The sequence below is a fragment of the Molothrus aeneus genome, chromosome 3 (assembly GCF_037042795.1).
Source record: "Molothrus aeneus isolate 106 chromosome 3, BPBGC_Maene_1.0, whole genome shotgun sequence".
Taxonomy (NCBI): domain Eukaryota; kingdom Metazoa; phylum Chordata; class Aves; order Passeriformes; family Icteridae; genus Molothrus; species Molothrus aeneus.
Window position 1 is genome coordinate 73136709 of NC_089648.1, and position 21493 is coordinate 73158201.

At 35.9% G+C, this 21493-nt stretch overlaps 1 protein-coding gene across 2 annotated transcripts in view; it reads left to right on the forward strand.

The window, feature by feature from the left end:
* Nucleotides 1-21493, forward strand: part of WDR35 (WD repeat domain 35) — a 42970-nt gene that overhangs the window by 1617 nt on the left and 19860 nt on the right. Inside the window, exons 3-13 of one of the 2 annotated variants that reach the window (XM_066547175.1) lie at nucleotides 52-123; nucleotides 1457-1549; nucleotides 2630-2758; nucleotides 2971-3104; nucleotides 4725-4890; nucleotides 4987-5132; nucleotides 7177-7302; nucleotides 9771-9956; nucleotides 10494-10526; nucleotides 12572-12632; nucleotides 21049-21193. In XM_066547175.1, coding sequence (XP_066403272.1) covers nucleotides 52-123; nucleotides 1457-1549; nucleotides 2630-2758; nucleotides 2971-3104; nucleotides 4725-4890; nucleotides 4987-5132; nucleotides 7177-7302; nucleotides 9771-9956; nucleotides 10494-10526; nucleotides 12572-12632; nucleotides 21049-21193 — 1291 coding nt within the window. The remainder of the gene's footprint in view (nucleotides 1-51; nucleotides 124-1456; nucleotides 1550-2629; nucleotides 2759-2970; nucleotides 3105-4724; nucleotides 4891-4986; nucleotides 5133-7176; nucleotides 7303-9770; nucleotides 9957-10493; nucleotides 10527-12571; nucleotides 12633-21048; nucleotides 21194-21493) is intronic. The other variant, XM_066547176.1, reaches the window with a different exon arrangement.

Genomic DNA, 21493 nt, shown 5'->3' on the forward strand with positions numbered 1-21493 from the left:
AGGTATGCCTTGTTAGATTTATTTTCATAGTGAATTTTGTTATTTTTTTAGATGAGGCGAAGATAAAAGGACTAGCAGCTCCTAACAACATTTCTGTGACTCAAACTCTGGAAGGTCATAGTGGTAAGTGTATTTGGGCATTTGGTCTACTTTTAGTTAGAATAGAAATACAAGATTTTGTGAAGCTGATAGAGTAATTTTGGTATAACTTTTTATTGCAAATCCAAAATAAAGGCTGTGAGTATTCAGCATGACATGTAACAGCTTGGCTGTATATTTTTACCATGACATCTTGGATAAGGCTGTTTGGGTTTTCTTTTTAATCATGTCTGTGAGATTACATGTTACAGTAGCTTTCCATTTTCTTCTGAAGAAATGAAAATTGGTTCAGTAAACTTGATTTCTGTGTTAAATATATGGTAATTTTCTCCTTTATTGACGAATTACAGAATGTGTACATGCATAGACTGCAGTGTACAAAGTTTAGAGAGGTTAGAAAGCAAGCTGGAGAAGTATAATGTGTGAAAGTAAAAACTGAATGCAGCAAAATTAGGGAGGACTTAACTTCTCACATGAGAAATGCTGGATGGTCATCAGCCATGGACAATGGGATACGAAAAGGATGCTAAAATCCTTGCATTATTTGGGGAAGTGGACTTCTTTATGAGGACTTGCAGTTGAAATCTGCCAAGAGTCAGGTTATTTTAAGGGCTTAATTAAATAGGATTGGAACAAATTAATTGGGAGGAATTGATTTAGTAGATACTTTGAATGGATGTCTTCAATTCTGAAATAGATTACTATTACCTTAAAAATCTCTGACAATCAGAATATCTTTGATTGCATCTGTTGATAATGTTCTTGACTGAAACACTAAAAATGGAAAGGATACAGAGAAAATGGGTACCCAGCAGTGAGGGGAGGAAAAAGTGTGATACAATTTGATCTGCAGTATGGAACTGATAAAAGTTCAAATGTGTTTCAAATATCTGTGAGTGGGATCCCATATGAAGCTCGAGTATTTGAAGGATTTGTGTGTAGAGTGCTCTTTTGGGTACTTGTCAGGGAGATTATGTTTTAAAAGTGCAGCAATAGTGAGGATCACACTACTAAGAGGAAGAAAAACCCCAAACTTCCTACAGCTGTAAAATTTTGTCAGTGACACAGAGTGTCAGAGGTGGTCAGAAACTGCAAAACCATGATTTGGGTTTTGGGTGTGGAATCAACAATGAGCAGGATTTGGAGAGGATGTTACTCCAGAGGGTGAATACAGAAGCAAAAGGAGCACTTGAGCAGAATTTTGAAAGAGGAAATAAATGACACAGAAAGAAGCCTACAATTAAATCCAAGTCAGCAATGTAAATTTCTAAAAAGCTTCAGGTTGATTAAGTTGGATGTTGTATTTTTTATTAACTACTTAAATAATGCCAGTAAAAAGTTTTTTATCACTTTCTAGGTTTTGTGCAGGTTGTGACATGGAATGAACAGTATCAAAAATTGACTACCAGCGATCAAAATGGCCTCATCATTGTGTGGATGATGTACAGAGGTATTCTGCAGGATAAACTAGAGATGGCATAATATTCCGTGTCATGAGAAATATTTTTTTTCCCTCACTCGTAGTTTTTACTGTTGTTTTTCAGAGTGTTTATTTTGCAGATTGTATAGCTCAAAATAGTTTTAAAATTATTTTCAAGTTTTATTGTAATATTTGTCTGTATTTTTTATAGTGTAGTCACATGACACAAGGCATTTGTCCTGCAGAGCTACCACAGATGAAGATATCAGTACTTAGACATGTGCTTGATAAACTGCTCTAATTTTTTTATCTCTGTTGCTTGGAATACAGCATGAAAAATATATTGTGCAGTGAGCACAAACATGTTAGTAGACTACAAGAACTTATCAACACTGCATAAAGCATCAATTAAATACTCCATAAAACCTATCTTTAGAAATGTTTAAGGTAGTGAACCAATATGACTAACCAGTGTATGACTATAATTATCTTTTATTGCTCTTGACCCTTTCACACACGCATATACTGTGGTTCACTGGAATTCATTTAAAAGCCAGCAAACCTCACAGTCAAGGTAACCACTTTCCAACACGTGGGAAAGAAAAAGAAAATAAAGGGTTTTCCTGTTCTCTTGGGAATTTTAGTTTAATGAAAAATGGAAACAAATAAAATCTTAGCTGTTCTTCTCATTTCAGGAGTAAAGAATAAAAGTCTTTCTGGCTGATACATGGTGGCTACTGTCACATAAATAATCTGTTAGTTTTGGAAAATAATCAGTAAATTACTTATTACCTATTCCTAGCAAAGCCAGTTGTTCCTTCTGTTTATGTTTCCTATTTTATTGTCAGTTCTGAAATTCCTGAAGCACAGAGCTATTTCTGTAGGCCCCTTTTGGACTTTGGCTCCCCTTTCTGAGTCCTCATTCATCATGGTCGGCTTTGGGAATGAGCAGCTCCCATGGGAGCACTGGGTTTCACAGTAACTGTGTCTGTGCCTTCTGGGGACGCTGTGCTGTAGTCCTGCTAGGCTTTTACTGCAAGGGCAGCTCAGTGATTAGCATGTACCTTGAGTCCTCTACAGGTAACTCAGTTTTTCTTTCACTTCTGATAGGGTCTTGGTATGAAGAGATGATTAACAACAGAAATAAATCAGTGGTTCGAAGTATGAGCTGGAATGCTGATGGCCAGAAGATCTGTATTGTATATGAAGATGGAGCTGTGATTGTTGGATCGGTGGATGGTAAGATTTTAAGTCCTACTAATTGTGCTATCACACAAATTTGTTTAAAGTGTTATATACACAGTGGCTCTGTTTCTCTAGGTAAATATAATTAATAGTTACTTATTAATTGTGGCTTTGACTTCAGCTGTTTTAGTTTTTGCATTGGTAGCTTGCATCCTGTTTTTAATTTTTTGATATATTTATTAAGTGCAGTCATTGTTTTGTTCCAGGCAATCGCATTTGGGGAAAAGACTTGAAAGGCACCCACCTGTGCCACGTGGCCTGGTCCTCCAATAGCAAAATTTTGCTCTTTGGAATGTCAAATGGAGAGATTCACATTTATGACAATCAGGGAAATTTTATTGTAAGTTCATTGTGGTATAATTAAGGATTATAATTATAATAGCAAGGTATAAAAATAATTACATATAAGGATTATAATTTACTTCAATAGCCATAAAAGCTCACTTCCTTTTAATTTATTAATGTTTATTTAATTGGTGGACATCAGTACTGAGAACTGGACAACCTTCTCTACAGAGCTTTTATTCAAGAGTTCTGCAGCTTTTTATTATAATTACTTCTTTTTTGGTAGCTAAATGATTATCACATCAACTGATGCCTTTCAGCCTTGCAATAGTTACTGAAAATGTAAAAGTAGGAATGCTAAGACTGGTGAAATGAAATTAAACTCTTTGGGACATCTGAAAATCTTTACTTTCAAAGATGTTTGTAATGATAGGTCAGATTTAATATTTTTTAGCTGTTGTTTTTTTCCTTCTTTCATTATTTGGAGGAACTAATGCTGGCTTAAAGGATACTGACTTCTTACAGCTTCTGCTTCCTAAAGTATTAGCATGCTTTTAGAAAAAGCTATAGTTTATTTTCCTATTGCTCCTATCATTCTTTAGAGAGATCCTGGTAGTGAGTAGAAAAATAAAAGGAAATAGCTGTAGTATATTGCTGAATTCCTGCAATCTGGATTTATTTAATTATTTATATCTACCTAAAGTATTGGAGTATGACTATAACAAAATGCTAAGTAAAACAGTGAGTTTAAAATCCCTGTATTTGAGACCGTGTTTTTAACTTTCAGAAGCTTAATATGGTGAATTTTCTTCTCCTTTCCATTACCTTCCTAAGAAAGTATCTGCTACCCTTCCCATTTTCTTTTCTTTATCCTCCCACTGTATCTTTCTTTCTTTCCGCTGTGTGAGTCATGGTATTTCCAACTGCTACAAATTGCTGAAATTCTTTAAATAATTTGCTGTCATTTCCCCCACCATATCAACAATATGCATGGTTGTGCTCTCTCTCCCTCTCCCCCTCTCTCCCATAACTTACCTGGCATTCCTCTTGGAATTGATTCAGGAATTCCCTTATCTTTCAGACAAACCCTTACTTGTGTTACCAGGTGTTCTGGGCTAGTTATTGCAAAACTTCTCTTAATTGGTGTTCTAATTTGGACACTAGTTTTTTCCAATTAATTAATTAATTAATGTTATTCAGTAAACTTTAGTCAAGAAAAAGCAAACAAAAGTTTTTTTGTTTTGTTATTTTTGTTGATGTTGCTGTTGTTGGGTTTTCTTTTGTTGTTTTTTAAATATTGTGCCTATGAATGGTTTGAAATAGTAATTGTTTTTTGCTGTGTTCCAGGGGGTTTCTTGTGTCTAGGTATATGTGTCAGTGGTGGCCTTTTTATGTTGTGGTTTTCTTTGTTTTTAAGTTACTTTTCAAAGATGGAAAATGCCAACATTAGGGTACTTTTTTGTAGTTAAAAATATATGTTTTTGTATGTCTGATCTGGCTTTGATTATATAAGGAAGTTTTTCAAACCCATAAAATTCTGAAAACTTCAAATTTTTTCTTGAGACAGGAAAACAATTTTGCTTAGACAACTTGTCTTTTGCAAGTATCAGTAGAGATTTAAATTATTCTTTAAATGACATGTTTTATATGACCTGAATTAACCATTCCTGTGCAGGTGAAAATGAAGCTGAGCTGTTTGGTGAATTTAAGTGGAGCCTTCAGCATTGCTGGCATACACTGGTACCATGGTACCCAAGGCTACATTGAACCCAACTGCCCTTGCCTTGCTGTCTGTTATGACAATGGGAGATGCCAGATAATGAGAGATGAGAATGACTACAGTAAGTACAAAATGTAGGGTGCAAGTTACTGAGCTTCCCTTGACCCAAAATGTCTACATGTGTTAATATTCTTAATGTTTATTCCTTAAAAACTAGATCCTGTTTTGATTGATGCTGGTATCAATGTAGTGTGTATTCAGTGGAACTCCAATGGAAGCATTCTGGCACTGGCAGGCTCCCTCAAAGCAGCTTCTCAAGATAAAGATATCAATGTTGTGCAATTCTACACTCCCTTTGGTGAGGTAAAAATATTTGATACATAGTGTAAATGTTTGGGTTTTTTTTTTCTTTCTAAATTTTATTATGTTTTGCTACAGGGTCGTTACTGGTGGAATTTGGATGCCAAAATGTAGGTGTTTAGTGCTCTGAGGTATCCATCTGGGATATCCACATGGATCTGGAAACAGGACCATGTACCCTTTTAGAACAGCAGCATAGTGGCCAGTGTGAAAATCCTCTCTCAAAACACTAGTGACAGGATAAGTATGCTGTCTGACTTTGAACACCAGATCCCTGAGATGAGACTATGGAACATAAGCAGTTTGGAGCTCAGGTAGCTCCAAACTGCTTATCTTCCATAGTCTCAGATGTCAACATCCGTGTATCAAATCCAGAAATACTTGTCTTTCTATACTGGCTGTGTAAGAGACCTGGGCATCTCTAGATTAGAAGCTGAAAATACAGCAGTGAATGAGTATTGGTCTTAAATACTTGATATTTGCTCTTTTATATGGAATCAGTAAAACTGGCAAAAAGGCATCTTGTATCAGCAAAAGCAATGGCTCAGAAACCTGAAAAAAGCTAATTTTTTTTCTAAACTTCTTCATTTGACTGTTGGGGCTGTTGTTTTGTAAATGGTTTTTGTCCATCCTGGCTTTTTATAGTAGATTAAATGTTTGATAGTTGAGAGACAACTGGTCAATATATTTTTTTTTGTGTTTTTGTGCTATTTTTACCTTACCAGGTAATATCCTGTTCCCTCTTGGTAATACACCTGAAAATCAGTGAGTTAGTGTTGTGTAGCAGAGTGCAATGAAGTTTGTCCCTTGTTCAGAGGAAGTACTGGCCAGCTCAGAGCTGTGCGGTGATGGGGGGTTAAGATCCAACATCATCTATAGGGGTTGCCTTAATTGAAAGGATTTAATGGAACCAAAGGTTTTGGCAATAATGTTGCATCTCTGGTTGCTGATATCCTTTGGATTAACTGAAACTGGTGTTCCAGATTTTGTATTTAGTGTTTAAAGTAAATTCTTCAGGTTTTAGAATTGTTTTGTACTCGTTCTGATACTCATAAGATATGGACTTAACTTTTTGGAAGATGGTATTTTCCGTGAATAATGCGTGAGCAGTATTTTGACTTGGTATTTGCATCTGATCAAAAGCATGAAATAGGTACTCAAAAGGAAAGTTAGAACTGAGCATCAATGTTCAAATATTTTTTAAAGCCTAAGATTATTCAAAAACGTACAATAAATAGTAGATAACTGTATCTTTTACTACATACATCTATATTATTTGCAACTAAAATGGTACCCTTTTAGAAGGATACCCAAAGAAGTGCTCTGTGGAACTAAGGTTATAGCTTTTGAAAACATTATTTTTTTTCTAATTGTTTCCTTCATTCAATTTAAAATTCTTCAGCAAAATAAAAATATTTGAAAAAAGATGGAAAGTGTACCAATTGCCTTTCTTAGATTCTTTTGGAAAGGGGATAGAGAAGAGGAAAATGTCCATTGCCTCACTGAAAATTGTGTTCCTTTGCAGCTAATTAATTGTGTGCTCTTGACATTGAGTAGAGATATGTTTTTATTTGTTTAAGCTATCAGCTGTAGTTTAGAGTGTTGTATGTGAACTGACTGATACACTGTCAGTGTCAGTGAAACTTCTGAGGCATGTCAGGATCAGTGCTACTGCTGTGTTTTAATTGTGACTGAAATCATAAAGGTGATTCAAATTACCAGCCGAAGGGAATAATGTTTATACTGTTATTCTCTATCTACTGTTTATTTCTTCAAGCTTATACTATCACTGAGTCCTGTTGTTTCTTTCTCTCTGGAGAAATAAAGTACAAATGAAAAAACAAACCAAACCTGAGGTGAAAGAACACATTGTGGTGTACACCTTAAATATCTCTCTTTCTTTGCATATGTATTGCAGTTTGAGAATTGTTATGTAAAGAATATGTATAGGGCTTTTTTCAACAACAATCAAAACAGTAATTTATATATTTTAGAGTGGCTTTCCTGTGATAAATTCAAATCTTTTTCTTTCGTTGTTCTAACCAAGCACTTGCGTACACTGAAAGTTCCTGGCAAACAGATCTCTTCCTTGTCCTGGGAGGGAGGTGGACTGAAAATTGCACTGGCTGTTGATCATTACATATATTTTGCAAACATTCGTCCACATTACAAGGTACGTAGTAATGTGAAACTTAATTGTATTAATTAGTTTCCTGTTCCTTACTGTCTTTCTGATCAGGTTGAAAAAGTAGCTTGCTCTAATATACATACATATATGTGTGTGTATATGTATATATATGAAACTAGTGCTTAACTTAAGATTGCAGCTTGATCAACACTACTGACTTGCAGTTTTAGTGGAATGTCAGGGTCTGTCTTGGTGATGCAGTGACTTAGCCATTGCCTTTACAATGCATTTGGAGTTTCATTGTCACAATAAGAAAACAACTGGGCATGATTCTAAATTTGGTAGGACTTGAGGATGTCATTAGGTAAGGCTGCTGTGTTTTCACTGCTGTTTGGTTAACTAGGATGGGCTGAGTCATACGATGGGAATTGTTTGAGCCTTACTTTACTGCCATTTTTTTTAGTGATGAATTATTCATTTGAGCCTGGAAAGTTGAGTAGACACCTGAACAATAGGAGTGAATGCAACCTGATAGATGTACTTCCTGCTTACATTTCAGTTCCTAATATACTTCTTAAAAGTGTGTCTCATCTAATTCTAAATAATGTTTTATCTTGTTTACCACCTGAGTTTTTTCATTTGTTGTCTTTTTTTTAGGAGTTAGAACTATTTCATTTAAATTTACCGCTTAACAAATAATAGCAATTACTGTCCAGTATAGAGTATTGTATACTTTTCACAGCATAGGATATGTTCTTTAATTATCAGTGTGTAGCCACTGTAATTGGAGAGAGTGCAATGTGAGGAACATCCTGCAGCTATATTGAAATGTATTTTGGTCAGGGAGTTGTAAACACAAATCTGCTAGGAAGCATTTTCAAATAGTTTGTTGTAAATATTCTGGAAAAGACTTTGGAAATCTGAGCTGGAAATTAGTCTTGCAAGAAATGCTACCTAATGTTTATTCTGGGAGATGTGCAACAGCTGGAACACAGGCCTGTTGCTTTTTCTTAAACTCATCAGTATCTAGGAGACCATGTGTGTTTCAAGATCTAGCACAGTTTGCAAATTAATAATGTTTTGGAACTTTAGTTTTAGGAACTGCATGTGTAAGCTCATTTTTTTCCATTTTGCACAATTGAAAAGGAAAGAGATATGTTCAAATTAATTTATTTCTGCAGCAAATAATCTTAGTATGTTGGTAGTGTACTTTATTTCAATGTTAAATATTTTTATGGTGAATGACAAATGTTTTCCTTCAATAAATACTTCTGCTGTGTTTTGGTAATATAAGTAACTCCCTTTTAGGAGCTACGTATTCTAAAAGGTGACAGTCATTAAATGGGAGTGATTCAAAGCTGTAATTATCTTAGGCTGGATTGGAATTAATGACCTGGAGATGAAGAGTTAATATCACATTACCAATCTACTGAATAATCTGTTTTCTTCTATTTTTCAATAAGCCATAATAAGAGAAAGGGGGCTTTAAATTAACATGACAGTAAAAACTGTGGATTGAGCGGATCTTTTTAAAAATTTTTCATAGTTTGCATGGAGTTGTAATACTAGTTTAGAGTCTGTGGGTCTATTCTAGAAGTTCTTCTGTTGTAGCTGTAGTTTATCACTTTGGTTTCATTTCCTGAGGAGTGTGGGAGCCTCTCTTGCCAACACTAATAAGCTTTCTCTTCTCCCTCTCTAGTAGATGCTGATGCAGAGAATTCTATTAGGCTTTCTACAATTGCATCATCATCTTTAAGTGTTTTGCTTTATGTCTCATTTGTTTGACAGATTCACCTCCTTCCTAATTTCTGATTCTGTTGTACTAGAAAGGATTTTCATCATTATATTTTGTACTTTAAATCAGTTGAATGCAATGAAATGCATCCTCATGTATGTTCTGTTTCTTTTGCCTTTTTGCCCTTTCTCCTACTTGTTACAGGAATAATTACATTCTTCTGGGAGGAAGGGAGGGGTTTTCTCATGATACTAATATGGAAGAGGTGATGTGAGTTATTACAGTGCTCCTGTGTAATTGCTTATTTTTGCCTGCTTCTGGAATTGCATTGTTTAAGGTATTTATTGTATTTCTTTGGGAAATGAACTTCAGGTTTCTGAATCAGTAGTCACAAAGCAAGCATTTCCATGGCAAAAAACCATCATCACACTGGGTCCTTCTGAATACCTGCTGAACTATAAAAATATACCTATATACCTGCTGAACAAGGAGGAAACAGGGCAGAGTGAGATCTTGTCACATTTTAAGGTTGATCTTTCAGTTCTGAAGGTGATAGAAAAAGCTTGGTGATGGAAAAGCTTCTATTGCCAGTTTAATATTATTCCAATATCTTACTATGTGAGCTGTGTTCTCATAATAAATCAGGTTGTCACTTGACAGGTAAGAAATATTGTATACTAATTGTGTATATGAAATAAACTCTTTCATGGCTGGAACCCTTCATTATTGAATTCTTGTAGTTTCTGATTGGTTTTACCTACATTGTCTTTCTTGGCAGTGGGGTTACTGTTCCAACACCGTTGTTTACGCCTATACCCGAGCGGACCGCCCAGAGTGCTGTGTAGTCTTTTGGGACACAAAAAACAATGAGAAATATGTGAAATATGTCAAGAGCCTTATTTCCATAACAACTTATGGGGACTTCTGTGTTTTAGCAACTAAAGCAGATGAAAATCAGCCTCAGGTAAAATCTGTCTTAATTTTAATTTGAAATGCTCTGTTCCACATGTCAGTTCTTTACAACTGGAATAAGATGAAATGTAAAAGTCTGAATCTGCCTTAGAGTTGTGTCAGTTGTCATTTGACAGAATCGTGTGAATGGGTTCAGCGAGTCCCAACAAACAGCAAAGCAGCTGATTCAAAGTAACTGCATCTACAGATAACTCCTAGTAGCCATTAGTAACCTAATAAAAACTGTAGCCTTCCAGATGAATGTTTCTTCAGAAATATTTGGAACAGTTCTCCAGAGACAAGGTAAAAGCATGAGAATAGTAATGAATATTTTGTCAGTCAGAAATGGAAAAAATGGGGCAATTTTTAGGTGATGTGTTACATTTTACTACAAACTTCTTTGTTTATTAATTTATTTTATGTGTAATCACAATTGATAAATGTATTCTTTGGTTAATGAATGTTCTGTTAGTGTGATACTGTTACATGATTTTTCCTGTGTAATCATTTCAGAATTATTTTCTGTATCACTTATATATTGCTTACAAAGGAGGAGCAGGAGACAGAGTCATTTGGTGCCATGGTAAAAATCCCCAAAAGTGCTGTAGTGCTGCTTTGCTTCATTGTGCTATAAATGGTATAGTCTCATATGGATTGAAAACATGGGATTGTGGCCATTTGGTGAAGTTGAGTGCAATAAAATAATTTTTTCTGAATTGTAATTTTAAAGGAGGAAACAAACAGTTGAGAGACTTAGTGTAACTATTGAGCATAAATAAGATTTAATTTTCTCACCTGAAAATTACAGATAGTAAGGACCTATCATTTGTTTTGAAATGGCTCCATTGTCATTATTAACACTGTGAGTTGCCAGGTTTTAGGAAATGAAGTGCATAGGTTTGTGGGTAGCAGTTATTAGAGTTGTTGTCTGAAAAAACTGATTGGGTTTACAAGAAATTTTGGTCATTAGAATTGTGGTTTCACAATGGCAGAATTTAAGCAATAGCTAATGGGAAAAAATGACTATAATTTCAGCAGGACCTGTTTAAAGATATTGCAAGTAGATGTGTCAGTAAATTAAGGACTTCATGTTGATATCCATAACAAGGCTGGATAAATCAACCAATGGAAACTTCCTTCCCTGGCACCACTGTGTGTGGGTCATACAGCCTGTCTTGGATACTTTTACTCCACTACTCCTTGACAGGCTCTGATCTGCTGACTTGGAGTCTCAGAAATGACTAGAAAGGACATAAAAGAAAAAATTATTGTAGACCGAATGTGGGGATAATTTACCAGAGAAGAGTTAATGTAAGCATGATATAAATAAAAAACAGAGTTAAAAAAGGCATGTGTGTTTTCCTACACAGGCAGAGGCAGAACATTTTTTTTTAAAATAGAAATCTGAGAATGCTGGTGAAAAGTTTAACTTATGAACAAAGAAAGAAAAATACTATTTTTGTGAGGTACTTCTTGGTGGCCAAACCAGAAAAAAAAAATTAATCAAAAGAAATCCATGTTCAGCTCTTTTTCTTTGGAAGAATGAAGTTCATACAGTAGATGAAAAGCTAAAATGAGCTTCTCTCATGTGATGAATAAGATGTCAATCTATCAGTTTAAAAGGTTAGCTGTACAGTTACTGTAGTCTGCTACCACAATTACATGGATTGTTCAGGAGGTGAAAGAGCCATGAAAAACTAATTATCTTTCATTTCCAGGAGAGTCAGGGTAACAGCTCATGGGTAATTCACATTTTGGTAGCCCTGTATATTTTACTTATTTAAAGTTTAAAAACTTTACAATAAAAGTTGCTCCTTAACTTCCATACTTCTCATTCAAGGCATTTCCCTATGCAATAACCATTCAGATATTTAATCCTTGATTTAGACCTGAAGAAATAAATACATAAACTACAACAATAAAGCATTATTGTCAAGTGAATTTTTATGTATTTGCATCTTCCTGAATTTAACAGCCCAATCTCTGAGGTAACTGTGCTATTAAAGCCTTCCTGAGTGAGATTACAAGAAGGAAAAACTGAAAAAACCCCCTCTTCACTTCTGTAGTGCCTGTGATACTGCAAGGCAGAGGGAGAGCCTCATTGACAATTCTCCCCAGACTTCCTCTTGGAAGTTCAAGGAGATGGAGATCTGCAAAGCCTAGAACAAAGATCCTAATTTCTGGGAGTTTATTAGATTGCCTTTTGCATGAGGAGCTGATGAGAGCTAAACCCCTGAGTCAGGGCTGTATCATGGCTGTAAATGCTCTCAGTGCAGCCTGTGCCTTGCACAGCAGCAGGGGAGGTGCTCCCTGTCTTGCCCATGTGTTGTCTTTGGATTTTGCCTGGTAGATTTGCTCCCATGCATAAAACAGCTGGTTACTTGCCTGTTTTGTGCTTGTTCTTAATTTATAGTGCTAATTGGCAAATAGGTCTCGTTTACTCTCCATTGCTCTCATGCTTATGCTGCTTTATATTTGCTACAGTCATGGTCTCTCTGTTTTCTGTTTCTGATGACCATTAAAATGTGTGCTGTGGGTTATGAGATGCATCTCCACAGAAAACTGTGTGCAGCTTACTGATCTACAAAAAGTATGGTAATAATGACACTTGCTTTTATTTCCATACAGTATGTGCTGGTTCTCTGCAATTCTATTGGCACACCCTTGGACCCAAAATACATTGATATTGGTAAGCAACTTGCAATAGTCTTATTCTGTAATCTGTGTTGGAATTGACCTGTTAGTTATCTTTTAATAAAGATAATGGCTTATCAAACAGTAACGTTCCTTGTCAAATTGGCTCAACTTAAACTGATTCTTCCTGTTAATGCAAACTATGAATGACATAATTTTAAAAAATTGCTACTTTTCTTTATTTCTTTTTTTTTTTAATGGATATCTTTTGGTACTTCAGATTTTCCTTCATGAACAGTGGTAATTCAACTTCTTTATAAGTACTTTGAAAAGGGTCCAGTTTTACCAGAGGAAGTGAAATAATTAGATTTGGACTTTCATTTAAAAATAACTTTTTGCTGCTTTCCATATAACTTAAGCATCAATTTCTTATGTTTCAGTGTTGAAAATATATTTTCCTTACCTTGATCACAATTGTTTTATCTAAGTAGTTTCAGATTGTAAATTAAAAGTCAATATAAAAAATCAGTGGATTATAAGACAAATATGAAAACACTCCCAAATCCTTACTAGTGCTGAATTCCAGCTTTTCCCTACTGCTTGTTTGCTGCAGATGTGGTAGAGAACATTGAGAATAAATATCATTGATTATTTTCCCTTTAAACAGATGAAGGAGTTGTAGTTAAACTGACTAATTAATCTTTTTTTTTGACTAATGAATCCACTTTTATTTGTTCTAGTTTTTGTTTTATTTTTGGTTTGTTACCCAAATAGATCTGAATTTGGATTCAGAGTAGACACTGTTTGCAGTTTTCTTTTTGAACCTTGATTCTTTGATTAACTCTCCTGTTTTGATGTAAGGCTAAATAACTTATTTAAATTTATAAAAATATTTATTTGCTTTTGAATGAGAGGGAAGACTCTATTATGACAAGAAACCTCATGAATTTTTTTTAATGCAGATTGCCTTCTAGAGCAGTTGTTTTATCCTCTCTGCAAAAAGAAACTTCTGGGTAAATTAGTCTCAGTAGAGAAGTTAGTTTTAAGTCATAGTGCTAATACTTGGTGTTAATATTAAAGAACAAACAGCCATTCTCTCTGATAAAATTGATAGGTAAAGTGTCTAGCAAAGTTTTGGTAAGATAGAAATGATGAGGAAAGTAAGGTGAAGTACTATTGAACGAGGAAGTAACAGCAATTCACAGAAGAATATAGGTAGGAAAAAAAATCTACCAAGGACTAGAAATAATCAAGATCATAAATGATTATTTTCCTTTGGTCTAAACAGCTTTATTCTTTATTATATATAAATTAAATTGTAAGTATAATTTTCTAATGTTCAGTTTTTCAGTGATAGCAGGAGGAAATCAGCTTTGAGTCATACATATATTTTGAAATTTGTGCCCTATATTGTAGATCATAATTAAAATTCAGAGTATGCTCTGATGAATGAGTTTGACTACTTTGTCATATGGAACGTTTATGAAATCTTGTTGTAGTTTTAGTCTTGTGATTTCTGTTTCTGTCCCTTTGATGTCCTCTTGCCACCTTTGCAATAGGGGGAGCCATATCAGAATCTGAAAGACTAACATGTCCAGGAGCTTCAATACCAAAAAGTTTATCAAGACTGGAGGAAAAAACATCAGTAAGACATCCAAACAATGCTCTCCCCTGCTAAAAAAACCCAAACAACCCAAACCAGAAAACCTAAACCCAAAATATAATCCCATGAAGTAAGATGATGTGATGGGTGATAGGGGTGTGAGTTGGGTGCCTGTTTTGTCCCTGTCCTATCTCTGCTCCTGATCAGATGTCTACACTGTATGTGCCCATTGGTTTCCTGGATTTACTTGGCAGGCAGGATTGGGGTGGTGGGAGAGGGTTCAGGGACTTAGAGGGAGTAGTTCTTCTCATTTCTGCTGCTGACATCTAAAATAAGTTGGGTGAATCATTGATGAAGGGGGTCTTTTTGCTCTCCACTGGGTATGAAGAAACCCAGGGCAGCCAGCTCATCTCTGTCAGAGATGTCTAAAATTAGGTGAGATGAATCCCACTCACTGTTAAAATTAGCTTTGCATGTACATGTCTAACTCTGCATTTAAACTCTTTGCTTTGCATTTTTCTAGTGTTCAGTTTATGTGAACTTTCTGAGTCTGTGAGAGTTTAACAATTTTTTTTATTATTATAAACAAAGGTTTCTTTATGATTCTGCCAGTAGGACCCATCTCCTACAGCTGCCTGTACACAAGAAAAGAATCTTTTTCAGTAACTGGGAACACTTAAAAAGAAAGTCTATTTAATTGAAAAATGCTGTTGTTTTTCCAACTGTACTTGAATTGTGCTGATTAAATAATTTTTTCCTTTAGCATAACAAAGCTTTCTGCAGTCTGCTGCTGTTCCCTCCAGTACTGGAGGACCAGTTTAGTGCATAGATTTGCTCTTTCCTAGAAGTGAGTTCATTTGTGAAAGTGCTGGCATTATAACGTTCAGCTTCATGGATGGACAAATACCTGAGGTTAGGAATATTTACATTTTTGAGTCCTGAAAAATTTCTGTAGCCTCAATTATAAGCGAGTCTTTCATTACTGTATTACACAGCCAAAGATTCAACCTTTTTTTTTTTAAATATATGCATCCTGTAAGACTCCTTTAAATTTTGCTCTCCAAACTTGCAGAAGGATTGAAGGTAAAAGTGAAAAGCAAATGCCTATGAATGCAACTCTTTTGGAACACATTGTGCTGGTTTCATCATAGTTACTTTCCTCTTTTTGTAATATTTGAAAATGCAACTTTATAGAACAACTAGAAATATTTACAACATAAGGTCACTGGATGTGAGAGGTTGACAGCTGTACATAGTCAAGGTTCTATTGTACAGTAAATCATGCTGTTTATCACAGTTGGAGCTTTTTGGCAATAGGAAGTGTAATTGTTCCAGTTGACAGCATGCTGAACTTAAGCAGCTGTCTGGCCTTGCAGAAGTCAATAGAGAGAGAAGATCTTGTAAAACTTTAAGGGCAGAAGACCTTTCTGAAAGTTCTCTAAGATTTTGGTTGATACATGATTTCTAACAAAATCATTGTCCTTTTGTTCTGTTTATAAATGAGGAAAATCAGCATTAATTAAATCAATTATCTGATGAGAGTCATTATTAATTGTTTAAGAAATAAGAGTTAAACATTAAAATGAACTTCTCTCTTACTCAAGATAATTGGATGAGTGTTACTGACTTATGAAAAATGCTATTATCTGTTTCTAAAATTCTTTTTTTCCCCTCTTCTTTCTACTAATACAAATTTTCAGCTAATTTCCTTTTAGTAAACTAATAAATTGTTGCATAAAGTTCTGTCCATAAAAAGTTAGGTAATTTTTGTTTTGAACTCTTGTACTTGTTTCAGACTTCTAAGTGCCATCTTTCAGAGTGGCTTAAATACACTTAGGTTGTTACTTTATTTGATTTTCATAAATGCTGGTGAAAAATGATTTGTAACATTGTAGAATGTCCTCAACAGAGCAGTTGGTATCTGTGTGCTCCTGCCTTGAGTGTGCACTCTTCACTACCATGAGTCTAAACTATATTTTTTGACTGGCTGTAATTACTGCAGATTGAACAGGCACTATCTGTGGTTTTTAGCAGACTGCCCCTTGTTGGAGCAAGAATCACCTGGAGCTCTACTGAACATAAAGCGTTTACTCCTCCTTGAGACTTAGGTGCCTTGCAGGCCTCTTGGGCAAAGCCTCTTGGATTTTGTCCTGGTAGGAGATGGATAGTGGAGAAAAAAGGCTGCTCGTGTAGGGATGCTAAGTAGCTGACAGAGCATTTAAATAATGCATCTGAGAACGTGTATTAAGATACAATTTGTCTGAATTGTCAATTTATAATATTTTATAATACTGTTTCAACAAAGCACTATTAATCTCCTAATGACAAAGACATTATGCAATGTTTGATTCACCCTCAGGAGATGTAAATCTTGTGTTGTTGGGCTCTAAGCCAGTAGCTCAAGTAAGGCTCAAAAAAAGAAGAGCTTATTTCCTTTATTCTGTTGATTTTTTAATTATGTCATTAGCTTTCTAATGTTTGTCTCTGTTAATGATGGCAATAAAGTATTAATTAGTCATTATCTGATGAAGGGCCATCACTTTAGCTTTCTTTAGACATTGATGGGTGGTTACACTTTCAGCTGTTCCTCATACTGCTTTTTATTTTGTCCAAAGGCATTTTGCTTCCCCTGCTTCCTGTGCCTTGTGTTTGAGGTCCTTCACAATAGCTCGTGTTTGCTAGCCCATAAATTACTCTTTTCTTCATTGTCTAACATTACTGCATTCCATCCTACTCTGGGACAAAAATTAACCAGCACAGTGTCTTGTGTTCTTCTTTTACAGGCTCACAGGCTTTCTGTCAAAGTCTTTTGATAAATAACTAAATATAAACTACAGAAGGTTAAATATCTTGTTATATAATATCTTTTTAATGGAAACACAACAGATGGTATCTGCTAAGAAAAGGTCACTCAGGCTGGATTATATCATCTTCTTACATGTGCTTAGGAGCACTGACATAGTGATGTGTTGAGTTATCTTTCAAGTGTGTGTTAGCACCCAGTGAAATTAATACAACAGCTTGACCAACATACAGGTGGATTAAAGGCAGAGCTGGAGTCCTGCCCAGGTGTCTTGCCTCCCTCCTGGATGCCATAACAGGGATGACTGAACTACATGTGAAAAGCACTTGAATTGCTGTTACTTACTTGATCCTTTTAATGTAAATTGTAACGGATTTTGAATATTTATGTTCTGTAAACTGTGGTTGTTCATGAGTTGTCCCACATGTCCCAACATGTTCAGTTGTCCCTGCTGTTGCCTGACATTTTTTTCCATTTGTGAGCCAACACTTGTAGAGATATTTGAATCAGGCTCTAAAATAAGGTAGATTTATTGATTAGACTAAGTTCATTCCAGTTTCTCAGGAACAGCCTGTAACAGACTTGTATGAAAACAACAGTTTAATATTGTGTCTGTCAGACTGCTTCCTTTCCATCAGATTTAGGTGGGATCACTTGTCTTTCTTGTTTGGGTATGCTAGCTCATAGACTAGAAAGCGTCTCAGCCTTTTCATGTGGTGAAGTAATGTAGTCATGCATTAAGTTTGATTTCTGTCTATATTTTTACAAGAAGTTTAGACACTGAAGCAGGTGTTTTCTAGCAGCTTTGAAGTGAGATGGAGTGTGTGTGGATGAAATGCAAACATTGTAGAAGGTTATTCGAGATTCCTGGGTATATACGAAAGAAAGTTTCTTTCCTTCAGGGAGGAGGCTTTATGAAGGAGTAGTGAAGAGAAATGAGGTGAGAAGAGAAAGGAGGGCCAGAAAGAATTTAAAGGGCAGTTGTTTCACATGTTGGAGTTGTTTTGATGGGGGTGGTGTGTTTACCCTTTTCAGTATTTGGTCAGCATCTGAAAAGTGAAGCACCTGTTTAAATGTTTTTCTCACATATTTTCAATGTCTGAAAATTAAGTATTAAGACATTAATACTGAAGTTGAGTATTGGCAAAATCAGCAGGAAGAACTCAACAGTGTAAGAAGTTTACATATTGAGCATGGAAAGCTGCTGTGTAGTGGAAGTGCTGAGAAGTGTCCAAATTTCTTGCCTTCTTCAGACTTGAGGTGCTTGCATTTCTGTCTGCTTAAGAGTCAGAGCACAGGTTCTGTGAAGGGCACTGATGCTCAGCTGAGCAGCGCTTGCTGGCAAATCAATGCTGCCGTATAAGATGGTATTTCCCTATACTAAAGGAAACTTAAGTAGTTAAACCAGCTGCCTGGAAAGGGATTCTAGGTCTTCCTCAGCCTGAAGGGATTGAAATGAGCATATTGTCTTTCCTTCTCTGCCCAGCAACAGCCCAAACTTGAAGAGGCTGGGACATTCTTCCCTCATGTTGAATTTATGCTGTCATGCAGTCAAGAAGGAAAACATTTTAGGGACAGAGCATAGCCCAGTGTGGAAGGCTCTGAGGCAAGAATGAGGAATGGAATACTTTCAGTTGGAGGGGACTGACAAGGATCATCCAGTCCAGGATCACTCCAGGGCTGACCAAAATCATGTTGCTAAGGGCATTGTCCAAATGCCTCTTAAACACTGACAGGCTTGGGGCACTGACCACCTCTCCAGGAGGTTGTTCCTATGAGTGTCTACCCCCTTGTAAAGAAATGTTTCATAGTGTCCAGACTTGCATTTGAGTTTCTTTTTCCACAGATTTTTCTGGTTTTGATTTTTTTTTTTGTTCAATGACTGACCAATATAAAAAGCTAAAACAGTCCTACAAAAAATGCCATGTGTCCTACTTTTATGTAATTGTTGAAGTTATACAGGCAATTCTGTAAAAGCATCAGTTCCCATGTAGAAATGCTTTCAGCTCTCTCAGATGAGGCTCTGCATGGATCTGATCCTGATGATTGTGTCTCTGTGCTGTGCCCTGTAATTTCACATTTGGCTTAAATCCAGTCATTGCTGAGCCTGTTTTTGCAAAGAGGGGAAGGCCCTGCCCTCCATGCTGGCTGCTCATTCCTGCCTGCTCCAGCATTTGTGATTTTCTCTTTAATCCAACTTAATGTAATCTTTTATTTATTTAATTTTGAGGTCAGTTAGATGAATAAACTGATCAAATTTACTCTGTTGTCCAGCTGCTGCTAGAGCTGATATGAAAGAAGTGGCAGGAAAATGTGTCAGGGGTTGGTGCGTATGTGCTTTTTGGCAGCAACTGTCAGTTTAGTCTGAGGCATGTTCATAAAACACCTAATTGATTGTATTCTCATGGATAAAGCATGGATACTTTGCCATCTTCTTTCTGGTTCACAACAGACCATATGTGAACAACCTTTTTCCCAGATTCAGGTATTTCAAGGTGTGCACAAATAAGTTTAGGCTCCATGGAAGCTGTAAGTCAAAGCGGGGAGTCACCTCTTGAGTGTGAGGAATGCCCATGGCTTCAGAGGTTGGCATGGCAATGGGGTTTAACATTGTCTTGGACCACAAGTACTCAAATGCTGACGAAGTTAAGTTCAAATATGAGGCTTAACACAAGTGCTGTGATTTGAGCAAACCTTATTCCCTCACAGGTCAGGAGATTTTCATGTTTAATTTTTAAAGGATAAAAGCATTGGTTGTTATGGCACATACAGCTGGAAGTTAATAAAAATCCAGAGCAAACACATAGAATTTGTTAATGTTTTTGATGAAACAGGAGACTGTATCCTTCAGTGACTGATTATTGAAATGAATGTGTTATAAGTACATGAAATACATGAGTTGCATATAATGAGTAAACAACTGTGCTGCTCACGTTAAGCATCATCACTAAGCCTTCTTGCCCAGTATTGACATTTTTACTAAAAAGTATTCTGCAGCCATTGGGTAGCTTATAGAATCCTCTTGGTTTCAAAGAAATGAAATCTGTTTAATCAATCTTCCCCCATCTGTCTCTTGTAGCACTGTTCTTCTATGTGGCAGGCTTATAGCTCCCTCCAGAGTTCTGTTCTGTGCTAAAATTAAGAGGAGAAAAAATAAGAGATTCACTGTAAAAGAATTGTATTTTCTACTCACATCGTGTTATCTGCATGACTCAGTGTTCCACTACCAGGCTGGTTTGCACAATTCTTTGGAATTTATCTAGCTTTTTTTGGTATCATAATGATTTACTTATAGAACTTAAAGACATTGGCTGATTTGCATACTGGGTTTCTTTATTTTTCTATGCCTTCACTGTTTTGGTTTTTTCTTTTTTTTTTCTTTTTTTTTTTTTTTTTTTCACTGAGCATGGACAACAGGAATGAGATACTCAATTTGTGCACATAGTCTAAGTGGGCTTAGAGCTGAAGTAAAGAAAATGTCCTGCATTCCTACACTGTGATTTTTTGGTATATTAAAATAAGACTAAGTATACAGTCTGCTAAATATTTAATTTGTTGCCAGTCAGATAAAGATTTTATATTTGGCCCAACTATTAACTAAGGTACAAACAGCGTTTCTAGGACTTGTCTAACTTAAAATTTATGAATTGTTTTTAAGAAAAAGAATCTCTTCTAGATTGTCAACTTTTGAATAGCCTTAAATAAGTATTTACTAGATCTTGTTAAGGAGATTCAAGATGCTCCTGAGCTGGTCATTAACCTGAAAGTTTGTCTATATGTATTTGCTGTTTTCTGCATCAGTGCATGAAGATTTGCTGAAATAGCAGGGAGAAGAAAGTGTTAATGGTAAAGTCAGAACTTGTAAAGAAGTTCTCTGCTCTTCTGGACAAGTCCACAAGGCCCCTGTGAAATTTGCTACCAGCTAATGAAAACTGCTGTTAGGTTGTGTGTGGGCAGATTTTTTGGTCATTGTTTTTTGCATTTAACATATGGGTGTATGTACAAATCAGCATCTACTCCAATGCTTGCTGCTCTAATTTTGCAACTCTTTGGGTTTTGTAACAGAGCCATTGTTTGTCACAATGACCAGAACTCATGTGATCGCGGCTTCCAAAGTAGCATTTTACGTCTGGCAGTACCGGGTGGCCAAGAAGCTCACAGCCATGGAAATCAATCAGCTGGCACGGACCAGGAAGGAAGGCAGGGAAAGGTTTGTCTTCAGGCTTTGTCATTTTTCTTCCTCTGCTCTAGTGTCATTGATAAGGTGGATTCTGACATGTTTAAAATGCAAACCCTTGTCTTCTCATTTTTCTGATCAGGTTTGTTGAATTTCAGGCCTGTAAGATGATATACTAGTTTTGTATAACAACTATGTGTTTGTTATCCACATCCCTCAGACATTTTTGGATTAGTTTCTGTTCAGTGTCTCCATTTGGTTGCTGCATGTTTTCCCTTATGGAGCTGTGTGTCTTGATGCCTGTTTACCCCTCTCCTGTTTCCCCTCCATGCT